This window comes from Sinocyclocheilus rhinocerous, unplaced genomic scaffold (assembly GCF_001515625.1).
Source record: "Sinocyclocheilus rhinocerous isolate Xijiao unplaced genomic scaffold, SAMN03320098_v1.1 scaffold1655, whole genome shotgun sequence".
In the NCBI taxonomy this organism is placed as follows: domain Eukaryota; kingdom Metazoa; phylum Chordata; class Actinopteri; order Cypriniformes; family Cyprinidae; genus Sinocyclocheilus; species Sinocyclocheilus rhinocerous.
The window spans coordinates 1,418,401-1,441,020 of record NW_015655597.1 but is presented as its reverse complement, the minus strand read 5'-3'; the positions used below and the strand labels follow the sequence as shown (position 1 = coordinate 1,441,020).

General features: G+C 36.3%; 4 protein-coding genes across 5 annotated transcripts; all 4 read right to left on the bottom strand.

The window, feature by feature from the left end:
* Positions 1-1,368: 1,368 nt before the first annotated feature.
* LOC107718752 (protein FAM89B-like) lies at positions 1,369-3,401 on the bottom strand. The gene is made up of 2 exons (XM_016525977.1): positions 2,624-3,401; positions 1,369-1,989 (listed from the first exon to the last, which is right to left on the bottom strand). The coding sequence occupies exons 1-2, from the start codon at positions 2,876-2,878 to the stop codon at positions 1,726-1,728; spliced, it is 519 nt and encodes a 172-aa protein (XP_016381463.1). The 5' UTR covers positions 2,879-3,401; the 3' UTR covers positions 1,369-1,725.
* Positions 3,402-4,632: 1,231 nt separating this feature from the next.
* On the bottom strand, positions 4,633-7,395 carry LOC107718786 (Sjoegren syndrome/scleroderma autoantigen 1 homolog). Its single transcript, XM_016526012.1, has 5 exons — positions 7,293-7,395; positions 6,787-6,938; positions 5,244-5,328; positions 4,708-5,161; positions 4,633-4,639 (listed from the first exon to the last, which is right to left on the bottom strand). The coding sequence occupies exons 1-5, from the start codon at positions 7,306-7,308 to the stop codon at positions 4,633-4,635; spliced, it is 714 nt and encodes a 237-aa protein (XP_016381498.1). The 5' UTR covers positions 7,309-7,395.
* A 685-nt stretch (positions 7,396-8,080) lies between these two features.
* On the bottom strand, positions 8,081-13,529 carry LOC107718785 (solute carrier family 35 member F4-like). The gene is made up of 7 exons (XM_016526010.1): positions 13,457-13,529; positions 13,016-13,328; positions 11,977-12,193; positions 11,763-11,888; positions 11,247-11,439; positions 10,991-11,080; positions 8,081-8,349 (listed from the first exon to the last, which is right to left on the bottom strand). Exons 1-7 carry the CDS (start codon positions 13,527-13,529, stop codon positions 8,081-8,083), a joined length of 1,281 nt encoding a protein of 426 aa, XP_016381496.1.
* Positions 13,530-15,171: 1,642 nt separating this feature from the next.
* LOC107718751 (arrestin-C-like) lies at positions 15,172-20,902 on the bottom strand. Of its 2 annotated transcripts, none has more exons than XM_016525975.1 (16): positions 20,804-20,902; positions 19,633-19,658; positions 18,845-18,875; positions 18,674-18,734; positions 18,542-18,586; positions 18,163-18,356; positions 17,857-17,916; positions 17,703-17,779; positions 17,467-17,602; positions 17,307-17,391; positions 16,847-16,919; positions 16,595-16,732; positions 16,293-16,376; positions 16,126-16,149; positions 15,991-16,040; positions 15,172-15,595 (listed from the first exon to the last, which is right to left on the bottom strand). In XM_016525975.1, exons 2-16 carry the CDS (start codon positions 19,641-19,643, stop codon positions 15,591-15,593), a joined length of 1,074 nt encoding a protein of 357 aa, XP_016381461.1. In that variant the 5' UTR covers positions 19,644-19,658; positions 20,804-20,902; the 3' UTR covers positions 15,172-15,590. The 2 variants fall into 2 exon arrangements, with proteins under 2 accessions (XP_016381461.1, XP_016381462.1); XM_016525976.1 differs by having other exon boundaries at positions 19,633-19,660; positions 20,837-20,886.
* Positions 20,903-22,620: the final 1,718 nt, after the last annotated feature.

The following is a 22,620-nucleotide window of genomic DNA, read 5'->3' as shown; positions in this document are numbered from 1 at the left end:
TTGTGGCATAATGACAAATGCTCAGCGCTGTACTACTGCCCAGAGCTTTGTTTCCTGTGTCTACCTGCAAAGACTCAAACAGAAGACCACTTAGCAGACAGCAGACAGAAACATTTAATAACTGTTTGGTTTTCTTTGGAGGACACACTCTGACAGCAGCTGCAGTGAGCATGGAGTTGTTGATCTCCCCGAATTTAGACATTGTGGTTCATCCACGTGCTCAACGTCAACTGAAATAAATGTCAGATTAAACCAAGGTTATATATGGGTGTGAGTTAAACAATTAGTAAATTAGTGTTTTTTATTTTATTTTGTTAATTTATTGCATTGTTTAAAATTAAATGTAATTATTAAATTAGTGTATATATATATATATATATGTGTGTGTGTGTGTGTGTGTATATATATATATATATATATATACATACTCATTATATATACTATATACATACATACAGACTTGATAAAACCCAAAGCTATAGTCTAATTTCAGGAACACAAATATCAGCTAACTCAAAATTTAGCAAAAAGACTTGTGTGTTGTTGATTGTCCAAAGTTAAATTAAAATTAAACTAAACTTTAAATTGCTATAGTATATTGCTGTATGTTAAATGCTATAGACTTACATATAGACTTGATAAAACCTAAAGCACAATGTAATGACAGGACATGCAGTCAGTGTTACTGTAATTATAGTAGTGATGGGAAGAGTTTTTAGTAATGCCTGGCCTGTGTCTGAGCTTGTTCCTCCCCCCTCTCTCTGGTACAAAAGTATCAAGCAGTATTACCTAATAAGCACAAGAGTAGCTAGAACCATTTGTTTATACTTGCGGAGAAATGAGAGAGTGATTCAGAAAGATCTGAACGAGCCTCTGTCCAAACATTTAAATTTAGAATACTTGTTTTAATCAGATGGCATGTATCTGGTATGACTCAAAGATAAACATTAAAGGAGAAGAATCTAGCAATCTTCTTTTGCGCTAAATGGTACCAAGATGATGGAGAGCACAGATGTTTCCCGAAGCAATTATTTTGTTTACTGTAATAGTCCAGGCATCATGACTCAAAACAACATCCGCTTAGAAACTTTAGAAAGTAAATGAGTGCCACCTAATGGCTGATCTGATCATATCTGCACTAGACAGCTATTTTGAACATCTTGAGCAGGTATTTGAGACGTTAGTGAATAAAATACCAGACAACAAAAGTTTAGCTAAACTATAAAGAAAACAAACCACTTTTTTTCCAGCAAAAGTTTGACATTAAGTTTGACAATAATAAAGTTTTATTATTACTTTTATTTATTTATTTTTTTACAAAATGCACATTCTGCATTCAATGATTACCTTACTAATGAAAGACAGCGGTGAAAAAAATACTATTGTATAATTTTAAAAAAGTATCTGGCAAGTGATAATACATTGACAAATCTACATAATATAATGAACATCCTAGACCGCACTGTTTCTGGCTACAACATCCTCTTCCTGTCAGTCCTCATCCGGTCTTTATGACTTTACAGGCAGTGAAAAAGCGGCTTTTCATGGTTCCCCTGAAACAAACTTGCAGTCACCATTGTAATAATATCCTACAAAAATAAAGGCCTTGTTTCATTTTGATGCTTATAGAATCCTTCAAACAATGGGGTCATGTTTGACAGTTTATATTGATGAGGATCATGGGAGATGGGATTCATACTGTAGCTGAGAGAGCACATGCTTCATTTAAATGGGGATGTGGAAGGAGTCTTTGATCCACTGGTCACGGGAGTTTTGAGTGGGCTGAGGAAGTGATAACAGCGTCTCCCCACTCTCCCTTTCATCTTCATCTTCCTCCTCTTCATCTTCAGAATAACCATTTTCGGTGTTGAAGGAGCTCTCACACAAAGAGGAGGAAATGTCCTGGAAAGCTCCTTTGTATTCCTGTATGGACTCATAAACAGACCACAACTGGCACAGCAAGGACATGTCTAACTGTCGAAGTCCAACCTGCAAAAGACACAAGAACATTTAGGCTGTGGATGTTCGGATATATACTTGAATTAACATTAAAGCACAAAAAAAAAAAAACATGTTCAAACAGTTATGTTTGTGTGATAAAAATTTTACAAAAAAAATAAATACAATTTTATTTATTAAATAAATAAAACTGTCAATGAACTGTTACTGAAAATGTTAATAAAATTGTTTTAATTTATTAACCTTTTCAAAATGCAGCAAAAATGCAATTCAGACCAAAATGACTGTACAATAATGTTTTTCATACAAAATGCAATTTAAAATATTTATTTATAATATACATGCATAATATATGACTTGTTTTTCAATTTTGAATTAAGCCATTTTATTTATTATTTTTTTTTAGCTCAAAGTCAAAATGTCTAGGTGGTCTAACTGTCCACAGATTTAAAAAAAAGGGAAAAAAATTTTTTTCTCCATTATTTTCTATTCTATTATTCTTTCTTACTTTTTTTAAGTAAATTTTTTTTAAACATACGTCATTTCAAAGAGCTTTTTTTTAAATGTCATTTTTATAATTTCTGATGTTGATGTGTCATTGACCCATTAATAGTTGCCAATTTAGCACACATTCAGTGAAGGTCACACTGGCACGCGTCCTCACCATCTCTTTGCGCAGCACGGCCAGCGCTGCGTCAAGGCTCGCGGGTTTACTGCGGCCAAGACAGTCGCTCACTCTGGACTTGCTGATGTCCGCCTGGATGCGCGTCCTCTTGCTGTAGACCTTCTCAATGTCCCTCCAGGACCCTCCGCTCGAGTTTAGGATACCGCTCAGTCCTTTAGGTAACGGAGGCAAACCTTCAATAGAACAGACGCTTCCAGCCGGACAATCCGCTGGACTGGACTGAAACCCGTTCATTTCCGATTTCACCGATTTCGCTTTTAAAATAAAAACCTGGGTTTAATCTCTTCTATGCCCGGTGTTGTTATTTTGTTCATTTATTTCAAACACCATCAAAAAATAACCAACTGAGATGAAAAATACTGCCTTTCTATAAAAAAGATGGTACGGAAGGTGAGCGCGCACGAATGACCTAATACTGCAACTGTCACGTCCAAAAAGTAATTTCCGGAAAATAAACAGAAAAGTAACAATCTATGCGCGATTCCTCATATATAACCGCTGTTTGAAACTGAACTATAACTTGTAGCTCGTTTTCAACATAACAGAAAATAACTTCGCTCTGATAAACTCTTTGACAATCTTTGCTCTTAGGAGGCATTAGATTTGACGGTCTCCCTTATTTGTATTTCGTCGTAAAGCATGGCATAAATCTAACTCTGGAGATAAAAACAAATTCCTAGCCTTAGATTATAGGCAAAACAGGACAGGAAACCCTGGAGAGAAGATGAAGGCGCCCTGCTTTGTTTTCGTTTAACGTTTTCTTTTGTCTTGGAACAGCGAAACCTCGCCCACTGCATCTCTCCGCCCAGAGCGCCGTTCGGCCACAGCGAGGCGCTGTTTCTCATTTCCAGCTGCATAACCTCAATTAAAGCAACTAATGTAGCTGATCATCTTCTTCCTTTCTTTTTATGTAGTTTTTTGAGTCTCAAGGACTTTTCCAATTGCTTCACCTGAGCCTCAACTTTGCTTTGGGAGGAAAAATGAGTTTTTGCATTTAAAAATGACACAGTGATAAGGAATTGAAAAATGCAACTTCAAAAGACAATAAAATTATTTTAACTCGAGCGACACTTTTTTCTTTTTAGATATAAATTCTCAATTCTGAGAAGAAAATTCAGAATTGTGTGATATTAACTCGCACTAGCAAGAAAAAAAGTCATAATTCTGAGATAAAAAGCAATTCCCTTTTTATTTTTCATTCTGTGGCAGAAAAAAAATAATTATTGCGAGATGCAAACTCATGATTCTGACAAAAAATTCAAAATTGCAAGATATAACCAAATAATTCAGAGGGGAAAAAATGTCAGAATTGCTAGACGTAAACTCACAATTGCAAGTTTATAACTTGAAAAGTTATAAAAAACAAAGCAGCACAGTAGAATGCAAATGATTTTCAACATAAAAACATGTTCTATGTGAATGGCCCCTATTATGGCCCATCACAAAGAACACGTTTTTGCATTTACAAATGTGAGACATGGGCAGTGGAATGTGGGGGAAAAAAACACGTTTTTGCATTCCACTGCAAAAACATGGAAAAACGATGGAACACACTGAAGTGGAATGCAAAAATGCTAGACATAGGGCAGTATCATGAAAAAAAGTGCAAGGTCAAGAAATACTTTTAAGTTGAACTAAGGCATTAGTGCAATGATCGCTGGGAAAAAAATAGGAAAGCAGTGCAGTGGAATACCCCTAACTATCAAACTTATGATGCTGTTGTTACCAAAACAGCACTCACAGCACCGAAATGGATCTGTTGCTGCTTTGAAACACTTAACTTTGCCAACTGTAGTTGTTCTAACATTGTCACAAAGGATAAGTTGGTACTTTCATAAAACTTGGAGTTTTCAACCAATTATGAGTTCATAAAGAAACAGAAAGAAAGTTAAAACTTGTAATGTAACTCGAACGCAAACAAATCAGGGAGAAAGAAACAGCCTTTGCAGCTCAAGCAATGTATTTCAACACACAACACAGTCACATACTCAGCCACTTTAGAACAAACATAAACACAACCGGAACACTCCATTGAGTATGTTACTATATATATAGTAACATACTCATATGAGAGCTGCAGTTCTTTCAAACTACGCAGGGATTCGGCACAGCCTCGGATCAGACTGCAGAGCTGGATACTGGCCTCCACTGACACAGAGTGCTGGAGCTCCTGTGTGGCCCATCTGAGTTTGTGTAGCACTGCCTCCTCTGCGCTTGACAAGGCTGGGTGGTGGTGGAGGGTGTTGCCCAAGGACACTAAAGGAGGGGCAGTCTGGAGAGGAGGGTTGGCTGGTGGCAGAAAGTTGGAGCTGACGGTGGGAACAGAAAGAGGGGTGGGCTGTATGGCGGGAGGGAGACCTCTCAGTCCAGATGCGGCCCCCTCGCAGTGCTCCGGCCGGGGCTGCCCCGTGATGGAGGGAGGGGGTTCGCTGGATGAAGCTCCGTTAGATTCAGGGAGAGGCTGAGTCGCAAGCTGACGCTCTCGTACCTGTGACAAAGCTGCCTGGGCGTTTAAAGCTGAAAGAGAAATTGAACAAGTTAACAGAGATACACAAGACTGTACATTCATAAATTATTCAAAGGCTGCATTTAAACGTACCTGGGTTGTCCTTGTCAATATCGGAGTCCAGCTCTTGACAAGCAACACAGTAATTTTTCTTCTGCTTATCTTGCAGCAGAATTGTCTGCAAATATACAGGACAATTCATTGCATTCCTTAACTTAAATAATATGAATTAAATACTAATCTTTGTAATTCTAGTGGGGTCCAAAAAACTGAAAATGCTTTTTTTTTTTTGCTTTTTTCCTTTAGAAATTATAATTTATGCATAACAATTTTATTGAAAAGATCACCTAATTATTACAAACAAATGTGAAAGTTAAAATGTGTTTATTTCCAGGTTTAAATCCCAGATTTGCTTCTTTTCTTTTTTTTTGTTTCCTTTTCTTTTTTAATTTGTATTGGCAGATACTTAAATGTTGATTCTTACAACATAAGTCTCACTAATTATATAAATGTTACTTTAAAAATTCAAACAGAATTTTAACCTGTAGCAGAGCAGATCTCAAAATGAATATTAATCTGTATTTTATATTGTTTATTATAATGCTTTGATGCTTAAATTAATACATGCGTGTATAAATATGTGTGTGTGTAGCCTATATGTATTTGGAAATGTACTTTATTTCAGCAGCCATTACCCCAGTCTTCAATGTCACATGATCATTAAGAAATTATTCTAATATGGTGCTCAAATTTATTCATATCTTATAATCAGTGTTGAAAACAATTGTGCTGCTTAATATTTTTGTTGAAACTGACTTTTTCAGGATTCTTTGATGAATAGAAAGTTCAAAAGAACAGCAAGTGAAAAAGACAGTTTAATGCATCCTTGGGGGCAGGGGCGTAGATTACTCGGGGGGACGCGGGGGACGTGTCCCCCCAACTTTTAATATCACGTAAATTCGTCCCTCGCACTTTTTCGGGCAAGTGTGTTCGCATAGAGGTTTTCAAGAGTCGGTGTAAATAAATATAGATTTAAATTCAACGAGACAGGATAGTCGGTGCATGATCTGATGTTTTATTCGGACCCAGAATAAGCCGAGATGAACATCGCGGAGAATAAGGCGAGATGAACATCGCTGAGCGCTAAACATTCCGTGCAGTGTATGTTTCATTCATACTCGAAGCCCGGAGGGCGCTCTCGCGCAGAAAGTCATACGAGGAAATGGACAAAAGCGTCCAGCTATCGCTGTATGAAAACAGTTGTTTTCAGAAAAACGGAAACATGAAGACATTAAATATACGATTGCGGCAATATGGTTTGTCAAGTCATCTCCAGGTTATATATATATAACATTTCTGTCCCCCTCACTTCTGATATGATGGCTACGCCCCTGCTTGGGGGTAAAAAACAAAAAAAACAAAACAACTATTACCTTTTGAATGATAGAGTATATATATCCATCTATCGTTATTGGTCAGAATTGTAATAATGGGGCATATCCACAGACTGTCAATATTGTACCAAACTGTATATTTAGTTATTATTACAATTTACTGAAAGGCTCTTGCATGTATTTTCACTAATAAATCACTCATTTTCTGAAGTCACAGATGAATGAATGTGCTTTTCCCTCACCCCACACAGCTCACAGCACTCCCCCAGCATCTTGTACCCCTTCAGCAGATAGCCTCCCATCAGCTTGCTGATCTTGTCCTGTCGCTCCCGTCGAGCCTGAATCACCTTCATCTCGGCCTCGGAGGGAGGCTCCCATTCAAAGTCCTCATCATCTAGATTCATCAGAGCACACAGATTCCTCGTGTGTCCGGGTCATGATGTATACGGATCAGAAACAACCAGCTAGCGTCTGTGTACACGGAGCTTTCAGACAGTTATACCAATTCAGGTTGTCACTAATAGTCTGTTATGCTAAAACCATTTTGAAGATCTAGATATTATGAGTGACAAAAAAGCACACCCATACAGCCAGCTGAAGCGCTAACCTGCTAGCGTCAAGATGTTATTTTAGCGCGGCTGCACATGCACTACTTTAGCAAGACGGAAGTAAGTCAAGTAAATAAAGATTATTGAAAGATAAAAATAGGGAACTCAATAGCAGAATAAGTAGTCTATTCACATTTTACCTGCGTTTAGTGCCATGCTTTCCTCCTCCTCAGCCGCCTCTCAACACAGATAATTCTTCCTGCTCGAAACTTCTGCGGTGAAATGTATAAAGTGCTGCGGAAATGGACTAGCGCCATCTAGCGAGCTGAATGTAGGACCTGCAGTTTTGTTTGCACTTTTATCGAATATGACATAATTAACTAAAACTAAAACCATAAAAAATTCCGTACTTGAAATAAAATTATATATATAACATTTATTGTATAACATTTTCATTTAGTTTAACTTTATGTACTAACATAACTAAAACTGAAATATAAACATCTTTAAAAAAACAAAAACAAACTAATATACATGAGAAAATCACGCAACAAAATTAGCTACTATTTTTTAAACTACATTTAAAATAACAATGGAAAATAGAAAAATAAAAACAAATTTAAAAATATGATACTAAAATAACACTGTCATGACCATACTGAAATTTATATTTTTGGATTTTTTTTCATATTCACTGATAATATGCTGAATATACATATTTTTAAATTAATGAATTAAATGAACTTATTAAATATATTTCTGTTACAAATACATTAAATGTAAAAAAACCCCGTTATGTTAAAAATGTAAATTTTTTGCCTTTCATTTAATCTTTATTATAATCTTATCATCATCGAATCTGATGGTTCTATAATAAAGACATATTACATTTCAAACAACATGAAAACAGAACTACAATGTAAGTAATTGCATTTACACAAACACACAAAAGATTTTATGATGTTATCACACCAACACTAGAATCAAATCAAGTCTGCTCATAATAGGCTCCGTTGAGTGTCACTACAGCTGGTTTGGGTTTTGCTCTTACAATCCCAGCAGTGTCCATTGCAGCCTCCTCTCCAACTATACTGTCCTCTCGCCAGTTTCCACGCCACAGTTTGCTGAGCCAGCGCAAAGTGCTCTCGTCCCAGTTTTCTGGAAGCTGCAGCATGAGATACCCTGCTGAGATGATGCCGGCTGCCGCCGCTCGCACATGGCTCATTTGCAGAGTTTCAGTCACAAATGTATCTACAGCTTATGAGTGAGAAAGAGACAGCAATAGACTTAACAATGAGAAAAAATTCTCAAGGTGCAAAAAAAGCAAAAATTAAATACTACACATCAGATTAATCACTTTTACACATCCAGGCCTATAGAGTGCTACAGAGATTACATGCTTTTGTAGGCCAGAACTTCTTAAAGTCAGTGGGTTTCTTGAATTGTTTTTTTTTTTTTTCATTCTATGACATAAAATACGTTAGTAATAAGCCCTTGTGATTTTTCAAATCAAGTCAGTCAAGTCACCTTTATTTCAGGAAAATAGCAGAATAAATTATGGAAAGTCAACCATGGAGACAGTTCAGATTCTGCTGTGAAGCAGTCAGTAGTGTCAATATATAGCTCAAGTCAGTTCAGTGTTGGTTCAGTTCAGTCAGGGCTGCATGATTCTTACAAGTATGTTAATCGTGATCACCTATTTCTGCTTCTCTAGATTTATTAAGAATAATCGTCTGCGATATTTGCCTGCTGGTTATTTTTCCTGAAAATGTTTTATTCTATTTTGGCATTTGCGTTATCTTGCATTGGTAACAAGCCTCCACATGCTTTCATGGTTGCAGTTGCCAGATTTTGAGAGTTTAAATTCCCCAATCAGAGCTTTATTTGTTTTGAAAAGGTGGTTATTAACATGTGGCTCAAAAATAAGTAACGAACCCGCACACTATCAATACTTGCTAATTCTTAAACTTTATTAAACGCAACGTTTCGGTCCACTGACCTTCATCAGGCAAATGTATAGAATTAAAAACAAGACATAATTATATACTTTCACTATAATTAACATAGTATAATTAACAATCACATGTGGCTAAAAGGGACTGCAAAGTTTGCCTGGGACGTTAAACATCATCACACCAAACAGGAAAACTCATGTACTCACTAGTCAACTTCTACAGCCTCTTTATGTTTATACTTGCACTCTTGCAAACTATTCTAACTCAAACTTTCAGGGAATTTTAAAAAAAATACAGTCTGAAAGGGTTGTTAAAGTCATGCAACCATGATGTAGTTAATTGATCATTTTAATGTACATTTAGCTTTTTATTTCTGCCGATCATTCAGGTTTCAAAATTCATAAAAGTTGTGTTCATGTGTGAAGTTTAACATGATGAATTAAACTTGTAAGAATCCTAAACTTTTTTTTGGTCACAGAGCTTATTTTCTGCAATAATCCAAAAGTAAAAATCCTACTGGGTTTTTGTCAAGGGAACCAGGGAGATGCTAACACCCTGGTTGGCCTACAAAAATACATCATCACTGCAGCGCTCTATTTCACATCTCTGTGAGCAGTCGGCATTGTGTATAGCCACTTCTAAATCCCCTCTGATGCACATCATTCAGTTGTCCTGCATTAGCCAAAATCATGAGAGTCCAGAACGTGAGTAGCTAATCCAATCGCATGTGAATAAATGCAAATATTCCCTAAAAACACCCAGTAAAGAAGTGATGCGGTCAGGACCGAGGTGTAAATGCTCTCATGCAGTGTGTTTCATTCATACTCAGAAAGTCCAAAACAGCCTCATAGAAGTAATAACCTATGATGTGCCAGGAAATCCCTAATATGGATAAAGGCATCCAGCTATTGTAGCCAACGCAATCTCTGCTGTAGCTAAGCTGAATAAAAAGAAACGTTTTGACTGATGAAACATAAAGACAATAAACACACGAATGCGACAATATATAGTTTATGTGTGTTTTTCAAGGAATCTCCAGGTAATAAAAAAGCATCTAAATAATGCAGTGCTATTTGACATAGCATTTATTACAGTTAGCTATAGAAACTATTAAATATATGAAATATAAAATATAACAATGGAAAAGTGTTTGTATATAAACAAATCATAAAATTAACATTAGGAAAATATAGAAAAAATATTATAGAACACAAATTATTGGTTATTGTCCAGCAGTGTATTTGATTTCTCAACCAATTAAAAGTAAGAGATAGGATAATAATAATAATAATAATAATAATAATAAAACCTGTCAATTAGACCAGAAAAAAAAGGTATTATTATATTTGACATTTCTGTCCCTCTCACTTCTGAAATGATGGCCACGCCCATGTGTCAGGGCTCGAAATTACCATTTTGCCCATCACTATGTCATGGGAGAAACAGTCAGTCACACGCTGGAGCAGAGCTGCACAATTCTGGATAAATTGAGAATCAAATTTTTTTTTTTTCAAATATAGATCATGATTCTCCCACTATTCTGAACAGACCACTAAAGAAAATAGCATGTAATTTACTAGAGGCTCTGACAAAATGTTAATTGCTGAAGTCTACTTATTTATTTATTTTATTTTTTTTGAATTATTTATTGCACCTCTTCTGTGGCTAATATTAATTTCATAATGATCCTTACTCCGTGAAGTCAAGCAGCAGAAGTTAAGTGACAGTGTGCAAATACTACTGGCCCATTTTGGGGTTAACTAAATATACAAGACTAGTTTTACATGTCACTGTGTATAACACATGGTGTTCATTCTTTGCTGGGCTGCTTAAACAAATTGGGGGCATAAATTAAGAGTATACTGACTTCTCAATGCACCACTACACCACTGTCTGTGAGGCTTCAGGTCTATTTGACAACTTATTTATAATCAAATTCATACCTGCACTCGCTGGGATGGTCAAGAGAATTCCCAGTGAAATTAAACTGGGGTACGTAAATATTCCTCCCAGGTTTACCAGCACATTGAAAACTTAGGAGAAACAGGACAAAAATTAAATAAAAGTTACTTCAGATAAAGGCAAATAAAATTCTGACCTATTATATTTTTTCCATGGAATATTTATAATATTAATAATAATAACATTGAGTGGAATCATTATTACATAATGCATAGTGGAAAACAAATAATAAATTACCAAGCAGCAGAGAAGCCATGACACAAAGTTTATCCCAGGGGATGTGCTGAGAGGGAGGCCAGTATTCCACATGTGTGAAATAAAGCAATACACACACCCAGGAGTGGAGGATAAAGCTACACAGACCCACACAGGACAGCATCACACTGGCAGGGCCTGGCTGGACATTTCCTGCATGTTTTCTGAAAAGTACCTGAGACATAAAACTATAAACAACTACTGCAGTAAAAATGCAGAATATTACGTTTGTATCAGATGTTTACACATGTACAGGTTTAAAGAAAACCTTAACCTTATACAGTCTTTTCTGGAGGTTTGTAGTGGTTTAGTAGACACACACATTTTAAGCAAAAATAATTGTTTTGATTGTGAATGACTGAGTTGATAACAAATTGGTTAAACAGTTATAGTAACTGTATAACTAGACAAGGTCACTGAATGAATCACTGTACCATTCTGAATGAATCTTTTTAGTGAACACTGGGATGAATTCAAATCCCTACCACTAGTGCTAACCTTGAATAAAGCAGAAGCTGAAGCTGAACCAACTCCTAGTGCTACTCCTGTGATTGAGTCGCTATGAAAACCATCACCATAGGCCAACATAACAATGCCAGTGATGGACAGGATGGCAGCCACTATCTAAATAGAGAACAGACAAAAATTGGCGAAAAAACAAGCAATTATCAAATCACTCACACAACACTAGATATCCTATTTGATTGCTTACCCTGACACCCATGAAACGGTCCTTGAGTCCAATCCATGAAAGGAGGAAAATAAATGCCTGGCTGCAGCAGAGGATGGCACTTACGTCCACTTTGGAGATGCGGCAAAGCGCCAACAAATACAAATAAGCAGATAAACTCCATAGCACAGAGAATGGAGCGGCTCCTTTCAAAACAACCCTTACAGTCAACTCTTCACCCAGGAACCGACTGCACTTTCTGCAAGGATAAAATTATATACAGCATGGCACATCCAAATGCTATTAAGTTTCAAATAATACTGACCCTTAAGATAATTCTATCACATAATTCTTTAAGTAATAAAATAGGGTAGACTGGGCTGGGGTAAGTTGTCACAAGTAGGTTTAGAGTAAAAAGTCCAATAACACAAAGATGTCTTTTCTCTATCAGAGGTAAAGATGAATGCATGCAGCTTTAGTAGGCTGCGCTTTATAAATCAAAAACTCTACACCCCATGTGTAAAAATACAGCTTAGTCAGGACTCGTGTACAATTTATAATAAAGCTGCAGCCAACCTCAACTGATATTGCTGAAGGTTTCGCTGTTAGTGTCAGTGATGACTTTGCACTGATAATGGGCTGCTGGCCAGGAATTGATTCATTAATGAAAAGTTGTCATTTGTTTAGATGTACTAGAAGCCGAGAGGATTAGAGACTGAAAGCAGCTTGTACTAAGCAGCTTAAAATAAAATAAGAATTATATACAATAATGATTATTCATATTTAACTTGCTTTAATTGCATCAGCACTTTAGAAAATTAATATTGCATGAAAGATGTGCAGCTCAGGGTTTGGAATGCAAAACATGCATCCTAACAACATGAGCAAGTCATATCATATACACTCTGGGTTCCCTAAAGAAGTGATCAGTTCTTAAAAGAAACATTTTTTTTCTTAGAGTGAAGAACATTTTAATAATCGGTAGAATCTTTTTATGCTTTAAAGAACCTTTTATGCAATGGAAAGTTTCCGAGGTTTGCCATGGAACCATCAAAATTCATTCAAAATGTTTTCTTCTAACCTGAACTCGGTAGCTGGCAACTGCTTCTGTTTCTCTGTGAGAAGATGACACAGATAGTAGAGCGGAAAAAAGAGAATGTTCCAGGTATTACAAAACCAAATGATGAAGAACGGGGCAGGATGTCTTATCAGAGTCTCTTTAGCGCTATTAGTACCCCAAGCCCAGGAAACAGCTACACAAGCCCCTAAAATGAGCCCAGATGTCACCTTCTGTACAGCTCGGAATGGACATCGAGCGCAGCAATGTTTAGACGGTCTTTCTGCATCGGATTCATCCTGAACTAAAGTCTGCTCCTGAGGATCCTTCTCACTTGCTAAGAAGAACAAAGACAAGACATTTAAAGAATTACAAATGCCACTCCTTCATATACTTCTAAAAGAACAGATTTCCATATCAAGAAGAAAGCTCCAATAGACTATATGAAGAGCTGAAAAACATTACCTGGTGTGGGCAGGTGAAGTGTGACAGGTTGGGGTCCAGAGGAAGGAGATATCTTGGCTGAGAGTTTGTTCATTGCTCGTTGTGCTCTCTTAAAAAAAACCTCTAACTCTCGGATCAGGGTTTTGAGCCACTGTCTGTGAGCTCGGACTCTCATACCAGTAATATGCTTTAAGTAAACACACATGCTAAGTGATCCAACTGTGATTAAATGTCTCAGGTTTAACAGCTTATAGTCTCACTTGCTAAATGCTTTTAGAAATATATAGAAAACAGTTCATTAAAACAAAATTTAAGCAAGTGAAGTGAGGTATTGCATCGATAGTTTAGCATAATAATGATACATTTATTAATACTGCACTTAAAAAATGAAAATGTCTAAATTAACTGTATTTTTTTCAAATTATTATGATATTTAACTCTGCTGAATCAATTTAGAAACATTCATTTATACCAACAAAGTGTTAAATCAGACAGAAATAGCTCTTTAAGGTAACAATTGCACTTTTTAGTTTGTAAATATGATGGTATGAATATCTATACCCATAATTAACTTTACATTGACATCTGAACTAGTTATTAATTCAGATTTTGACAGATCATCAACACTGGATTAAATCAATGAGGGTGCTTCTTAAATTAGTGAGGGTGCTCTCTCTCTCTCTCGAATATATTTGTGCCGTCCATTGCTATGGCGCAAGACGCAAGAGCATTCCCTTTATAATCACTAAAAGCTGTCACTCATCTTAGTTCATAGCGATCTCACAAGTTTTCAAGTTACCTTATAATCAATGAAGTTCTCAACGCTGCACAATGAATCTCTTATTTACATCGTGTCTACACTTTGTTATAATGAGATGATTCGTGCTGAAAAACAACACCTGAACAAAAACAGCGGCGATTTAAGCGGTGAGTGGATTCTAATTTAAACGCCTGTGATTGGCTGTTGGGTTCAAGAAATCAACAGATATGTCTGTGATTGGCTACATTGCTCAACGCTGCAAAATATGTTGAAATAGAAACCGATCTCCAGAGTGCAAACGGTAAACTACTGGATAGTTTGCGAAATCTGCAATGAAATGCCATTATTACAGCATTAACTGAGGGTGCTATTGATTTCGTTTGAGCACCCCCGTAAAACCGGGCCTGACTGGACCGTTCAAAATACTGATGAGATGGATGTAATTAGAACCTAATTAAGGCAAGAGATCTGGGTTGTAATCTCCAGTCTCTAAACTACTGTAGTTGTAGATGCACAAACCTAACCTACTCTAGCTACAATGTTATTTTTCTTTATGAAAAAGTGTTGTCATTTTTTTAAGTCATTAAGAGTAGATATTCATATAGTTCTCTGTGACTGCATTGGGAACTATTGGCCAGGGGAAAAAAGAGATATAGCTTATTTAACTTACAATGATCTTTTGTGACAACATGCCCCAGTAGCTGGGCTCTGATCAACAAATAGTGTCTGAAAATCATCGAACAACAGCAATTTGTTGAAATTGCTTCAGTCATTTTGTCAGTTCTCTAAAGTTTAAACTATATTCATGTTTTATAAGTTATAGTAATTAATATAAAAACAATATCAATGAAGGTTTTAAAGGTATTTTATTTGGTTTTATGAGTCAAAAATTCCACACTTGACAAAACAAACATTACACAAAATCACATGAGTTGCTGTGATTTAAATGTGCCAGTTTAAATGACTCTAGACTCTAGACAAGACAAGTTAACACAAGCATACATAATGATATGATCAAACTCCATACATTGAAATGCATTGCTCAGACACACTTTGTAACCTATGGGTTAATTTATAGGTAAGATGACGACCATTAGGGAGCACTTTCACAAAGAAGAGGCATGTTATTCCTGGACTGAGAACCTCAAGGCAACCATTCACCCCACACTTATGTATTCAAGTTGGATTTATGCTTTAAACTGTCAGTTTATTACCATCAGTATGACCTAGTGACTTTGCTAAGTGATATTGCTGTGGTTCCTTTGCTGTGAGGTACTCCTGGCATTGTCTGAAATGCCGCCTTTGCTTAATGGGGAGCCGGAGTAAGGGTCTCACTGTGAAAGTGCTGAGGGAATAGAGGATAACATCTGTCCTGTGGAATCTGATATGGGGAATTCAGTCTGTTATTATCAGAGAGGGAGACACAAAGAAAGGGAGTGAGATAATTATGGCGATAAACATTGGTAAACAACAATTTGGACATCAGTTTCTTAAAGGGTCCAGCCCGGGTCGTCACATGTGGTTGCCGCAAGCCCTCCGGCCGCTCCTTCGTAGAATCCGCCAGCCGCGCCGTTCTCAAGCCCGCTGGCCATTCCTCATTTCAGAAAGGCGGGGCATAGAGGAGAAACAATAATGTACAGTATGTGGAAAATAATGTGTTTTTTGAACCTTAAACCACATAAACACATTTCATTACACCAAATACACAAAATAATGTTCTTTTTAGCAACATCTTATGACCCCTTTAAAAACTTGCCATGGATATAATGATGAGAAAAGAGGGTGTTTTTTTTACCTTTGGGTTTAGAGTGCATCAGGGTCAGAGGCAGCTCTACTGTCACATCACTGTATGGAGGAAACAAAAGGTTAGATAAAAGGCCATTTCTGATTTCCCATAATGCGTTTCAGCTGCATTTCATTTTTGATTTACCTTGCTGTCAAGCCTCCCAGCAGACTGAAAAAAGAGAGAAATAAACGTATAAATAAAACAGTACTAATAATTATAATAGTAATGATACTATATTTATAACTGTCATTTAGATATGAACAATTGTTTAGCACAAACTGGACGAATTTCTCAAAGAAAGAACTCCTTACCCTCCTCCTGATACCATGAGGTTAACCTTGATCTTGTAGGACACCAGGATTCCCAGCATCTCCTTATCCATACCGCTCCTAATTCTGAAGGAAAGAGAGAAAAGTAAATGAGTAATTAGCAACTGTTAATGCATTTATGTATGAACTCAGGTCAGATTAGAGGTGATAGATACTAAAGAATTCACAGTACAGTTCCGAAGCAAATGTGTTGTAAAAACTTTATTATAAGCAAGGTTACTTCATTCTGTGGGAGTGCTGTGAAACTCTTTATAAAAGTTCGTAAAGCTGAAACAAACGCTCACATAGTGGTTGAGGCCAAATTGGTGTCTTCGTCTTTAAGCCTGCCGTCCAGCGCCAGGCCACGTTTCTCCTTGTTGTTTGTCAGCAGAGGAGTGATTGGGAGGGTTTTATCAAAAGTTGCATTTCCTTCTACAGTTTCCCTGCAGAGAGCATTTGAATCACGTAGTTTAGAGAACTTAAGACAGATCACTGAAGAGATCTTCACTATGACTGGAATACAAGCATATGTCACTGCCGAAGAAAATAACACTCACCCAAACTCTTCACACAGCACATTCTTGGTGTATTTGTCGGCTGAATAGAGAACGACGTCTGTGGTTTGGTCAACTATGAGGATAATTGATTTAAATACACAGTTATATTTATTATACTGCCTGCTGGAATACTCAATTCTGATTGGTCAATGACGGCATTCTGTGGCTAATTTTTTTTCTATAAATTATAATGACTACTAAAATGTATAATTAACTGTTGTCCCTGGCACCTGATTTCCCACATAAATCTACTAATTTTATTTTTTATTGTACCACTCCATGGTCTAATTCTTTTCACATTTTTAATAACTTAAATCATTTCATGTCCATTTATTGACTTATTTGGAAGTAGTCATGTAATTAGTTGGATAATAAACAGTCAACCAGTTAGCAATAAGCTACATTATTTTATATACTGTATATACAACTTGTGAATTATTTGAAATTTCTTTTATCTCACCTGTAACTTTGATTTTTTTTACAACTTTGTTGGTCTCGTTCTTGATCTTAATGGTGACGGGGATGGGATCACCATGGTAGTAGATCTGTCATCAAGAGGAAAAAGACACATGAGTTTCTTCTTGATTTGGTAAGTCTGCAGTGCATCAGAGGTTACATACTTCCTTGTCCAGAGAGGCTTCCAGAAAAACAGGCTTATCAGACATCATAAAGCTCTTGCAGAGCTCAGCTTTCTGTCCAGATCCTGTGTTATCAGGAGCAAACTGGATTTTACGAATGACAAGACGGCAGGTGTCCCTTGTAGAGGGAGAGGACAGAAAAATGGTTAGTAAAGTTCAGTGAATTAACAGTGTTTTAACATGGATTGAATGTGCAAAATCACCAACAACAAGCTCACTTCTTGTCGATCTTCTCATCGGGGTCATCAGCCGATTTGGCCAAGTAGGCCTTGACCTCAAAGTCAACACCGCAAGCCTGCAAGAAGAACAAAGCCATGAGCAAGTCCATTCAGCGCATTTCTATTTGTATCTCATTCAGTTTTTGCATCTCACCTTTCCTTTGTCATCTGGGCCAGGCTGAAGTGTAACAGAGCAGGGGAGGTTGATAGGTATCTGAAAGACAGTAATTTCAATTTAAGTCCTTTCAGTTCTATGCAGATTACTCTGTGACAGATAACAAATAATAAGTAACAAATAAATAGTATAATAAAAAGTAACAAACAATTAAAAAGTGGCAAAAAATAGGGTGTTGAAGGGGTGTTCAAAAATATCAGTCCTAATCATTACCCTGTGTATTTTTAGTGTCTGATTCACAGTGTAAAATAAATATTCTGTTGCCGGTACTTGCAGATGCCTTACATTAAAAGTGAAGGCATGGCCCTGCTCTCCAGCTTTCTTTAGGAGAGTGTCATGCATCTCTGTCAGGGTGGGTTTGTGGCCACCATCAGGATATAGCTGTATGTGCTGAATCCAGATGTCTTTTCTGAAGGAAAGCCCAATCACATCCAGGTCTTCACGACCATAGCGGAAAGCACAGGCCAGCTGAATCCAAACTGCATGAAGCAAGACACTGGTCAAACATTTTTTTTTTTTTTTTACATGAATCCAACTGTATCTTTTAATCACAGGCTTTTTTTGTAAAATGATTAAATAAACAACTAAATAAATACATTTCTTTATGTACTTTTATCAATAAATATTGTTCTGTTTTAATAAGACACATAAATACCGACATTACCTTTTCTGTCTCCAAGATCTGCAGGGTCGATTTTCAGTACACCCTCTGTTTAAAATAAGAAACAATTCAAATTTAGTTGTTGGATATTACCTGTTGTCTGTGTTTCAGTAATAAACGCAGACAGTTTCTCACCAACAGGGTCAACTGAGTCAACATGGTCAACATAGTCTCTCTTCCCCAGGTAGAGAGTGAACTGAAACACAAACAGTGCATTACACACGTTTTGTCAGATAATGTAATATGAAAATTCAAGATGCATCAGCATACTGAGGAACTGACAAAACAGAAAGAGTTCAGTCATACCTGGCCATTTCCACTGGTCTTTTTGAAAACTCTTTTTGAGCACACACACACACACACACACACACAGACACACACACACACACAAATAATAATAATAATAAATAAAAGAAAAATGGGAAAAAGAAACAGAAAGAAAGAGTTTTTGGAATATGGGTTGTGGTGTAGTGAATACTGATAAAACAAGATAAAGAATTTAGTTAGTGTTACAAAAGGGTGGGCTCCAAAGAGGAGTGAGCTGGGGTCACTTGTCCTATTAGGCCTATACCTCGGTATTAACCTTTTCAGCCACCTCTATCTGAGCAACGTATTTGTGTTTGCAGGTTTGACCTTCTTATCCTGAGCATTTATCGAGCTGTTAAAGCTTAGTATTTTAAGACACTTCAAAGCCAAGTCCTGGACTACCCTGTACTAATCCAGGCTCCATGAATGGAGACAGCTTGTGTTTACTCCAAAGGGGATGCCTGGTAATTGATTGTGACTACCAGCTTATGACACGTTTATTCTGGACTCCAGTGAAGATTCCCACTTGATGAACTATTCTAAACTTACAACAACATCCTCACAGACACATGTAAATGTGCTGCTTCCTATTCTATCCTGTCCTATCCTACCCTACTTAGATATGCTATATTAATATATTTATTAATTTATGATCTCTCAAATGATTCAAAACATTAACAATGCTTGCAGTTTGCCCTAAGTTTAGAAAAAAACAATTTGGCAGCTGTTTTCTGTATGAGAACAGTATACATTTTCAAAGGTGAGAGCAAAAAGGAAAGAAAACTTACTTGTCTGCCATCGTACAAGGATTTTCCTGAAATAAATGAAAAAGAGAATATTATGAACAGTAAAAAATTCAGATGTTATTAAAAACAACAGGCCTGTTGTCAAGGTGACAAGACTGTGAGTGTGTCAGTGTTATTATAGTTAACACTGAAAGCATAAAAACTTCTGTTATTTGATATTAAATAAACTTTAACAGAAATTAAATATATAACAAATTTGTACTTATTTTATTTCAGCTAGTTGCCAAGGCAACACTTCTCACTTTCTCATTTGTAAACAACAACAACAACAAAATAACAAAAACTTTAACTAAAATGAAAAAGAAAACAGAAAATATCAATATTAATAAATACAAATAAAATTTATAATAGCACCTCAGTGATACTAAAATCACATTGTGTGCGTCTGTCCCTACTCTTTATGTCCCTACACTATGTGTGTATAAAAAGCCATGATGTGTGTTTGTGTGTGTGAATGTAGTGATAATCTCATCCAATGCGATTACAGCATCACTCTTATTTTTCTCGAAGATAAATCTAAGATAAGCCTGTACGGCATTGCTCATCCAGGGAACTCAGATGCTTTGCCGTAAACCTCTCTAAATGTGCAAAGTTAGGCTTTCAGGTTATTTTTACATGCAAATCACACGGAATATATTCAGACAAAAACTAACATAAAAATAAATCAGAACTGTTGTGTGCACAATTTACATTTCAAAAAGGATCAAAATAAAAAAGAGGCACTAAGAGGTTGTCAATTACTTTGTGCATCTTATATAGGCTTTTATAAACGCATTAAGCAGGAAAAGAACCATGTGGAAACCTGTCAAAAGGTTTAGAGAATTTTTCCCCTTTTGTTTTGTTTCTCAAGACTCTTTTCACTTTAATCTAATGTGATTCTTTTAACTGTAAAGCACATGTTCAGATACACAGCATGAGGTTGTTAACACACTGCTGCTCATCCCTGTCCAAAATCTATTTTGCTAAATTGAGCGGCTCTTCACAGGAAGATAATCTGAATGCAATCAAATATTGGTTGCACATGTAGGCTAAATGATTATTCACTGGGCCCTGACGATAATCCAGGAAAGATGTAGGCCTAATTGTAATGAATGAAGTCAATACAATACTGTATTGAATACTGTATTGTTACTGAACCAATGCAAGTTCTTACCTTTGCACTGGTAGGGCAATAGGGTGATCTGCTTCCTCTCTCTGGTAATCCACAGCCTGTCTGGTGAAGTCAGAAAGTGCAGATGACAGTCAGAGGAGCAGGGTTTTATACTCGGACCTTTACTCTTCTGGCTTGGGCTGCTCTGTTGTAGAAGCTGCTGTCTTTCTGTCAATCCAATTAAACACTTAACCTGCTATCTGGGGCTACAACATGTATATAAATAAAAATTGGGAATTAAACCAAAGATCTACAGGGAAATTGCAATGGTTTAGTGTAAAATGTATGACGTTTCTATCCCTGGAAAATGAACTCAATGTTATAATGACAGAGTAATGTCTTGGAACAAGATTATGTATCTCAATGTAGTCCAGTTTAGAATTGAATTGACTTGAATTGAACCAATAAGTCCTCTTTTTTTTTTTACTTGCCACAAATGTATTTTAGGTTCTAAATCAAAATTATTTGTCATACCGCTTGTTACAACAAACGATAAGCTCATTCCATATTTTAAAGAAGGTACAGTGTGATACATTGACGTGTTGAACAATTTAACAGAAGTGCATGACGCATATAAATACATTTTGGTAAAATGCATATATATTTTTTATATAACATAACAATAAAAATCTAATTAATTAATTACATTTTTATATTTAATATACTGCAATTAGTCTTTATAGTCTAAAGACGTGGTATTTTGTGTGGAATAAAAATCCGAATAATAAATGTCAGCAGAATAATTATGTCAGCAAACTGTTAAATTCATGTGTCTGTGTTAATCAGTTAAATAAATAAAAAACTGTAGTAAAGGAGGTGAGAACCTCAAATTTGATCCTGTTGATCTTGCATTCCATCATTACCTAACTGAGCCACTTAAAATGCCAATCTTTTTCTTTAACATGCCCTCAGAAAATGTAAATAAATATTAATAAAATATCCCAACACAAAGTGAAATGGCTGGTCTGCAGTTGAAACGTGAGCAGGACACTACAACTTCAAAACAACCGTGAGTGATGTCATGGCTAAACATAGACCATTCACCCTGTACAGCACCTTAATATAGCACTGTACATATTGTTTGTACACAACTGTAGTTATAAAACAGTGTGTATATATTGTAGGATTTCCATTATTAATCATTTATTTGTTCTTTTTCTCACAAACAAGATTGTACCTTAATGTACACTTCATTAAGGAAACCCAAAAAGAAAGATAACGTAGGGATAAAGTGGGAGTCTCGCTGCACCAGATGGCCAACAGGTTTGGAAACCCAGTGACCCCTGAGCACTTTTCTGAAGACTTTGACTTATATGAAAGGTTTGTGTGTTGAGTGTTGGTCATTGAATTGTTTTATTTATTGTTTTAATTATAAAAACACTTGCTTTTCATTATACACGTATAGTCTTGATTTTAAATTACAGCTATTTTCTTATTATTTAACATATACCCCTAAAGAAAAATATGTAATTAATCAAATTGAGTTGTTAATTTCTAAAGTTTATTCATATGCCAATTATTTATTTATTAATGTATTTTTTAACATACCTGTGGCAAAATGAGTAGCGAATAGTTAATGGCAAATGTAATTATATCCCCACATATTAAAGGTGCTTCCTTGCACAAAAGGTGTATGTGAGCATGTTATGTTTGCCCAGCACAGGTAAATCTCTTAGCGTCAGTCAGTGTTCACTGAGATGGCCTTTACTTCCATCTGTTCCCTCCTATCAGGAACTGGCAGTCCAATGACATCATGTTTATCTAAAGGCTCTCCACCAATCCCAGGAGATCATGCACACAGGTGGCGTGTGTCTCACTGG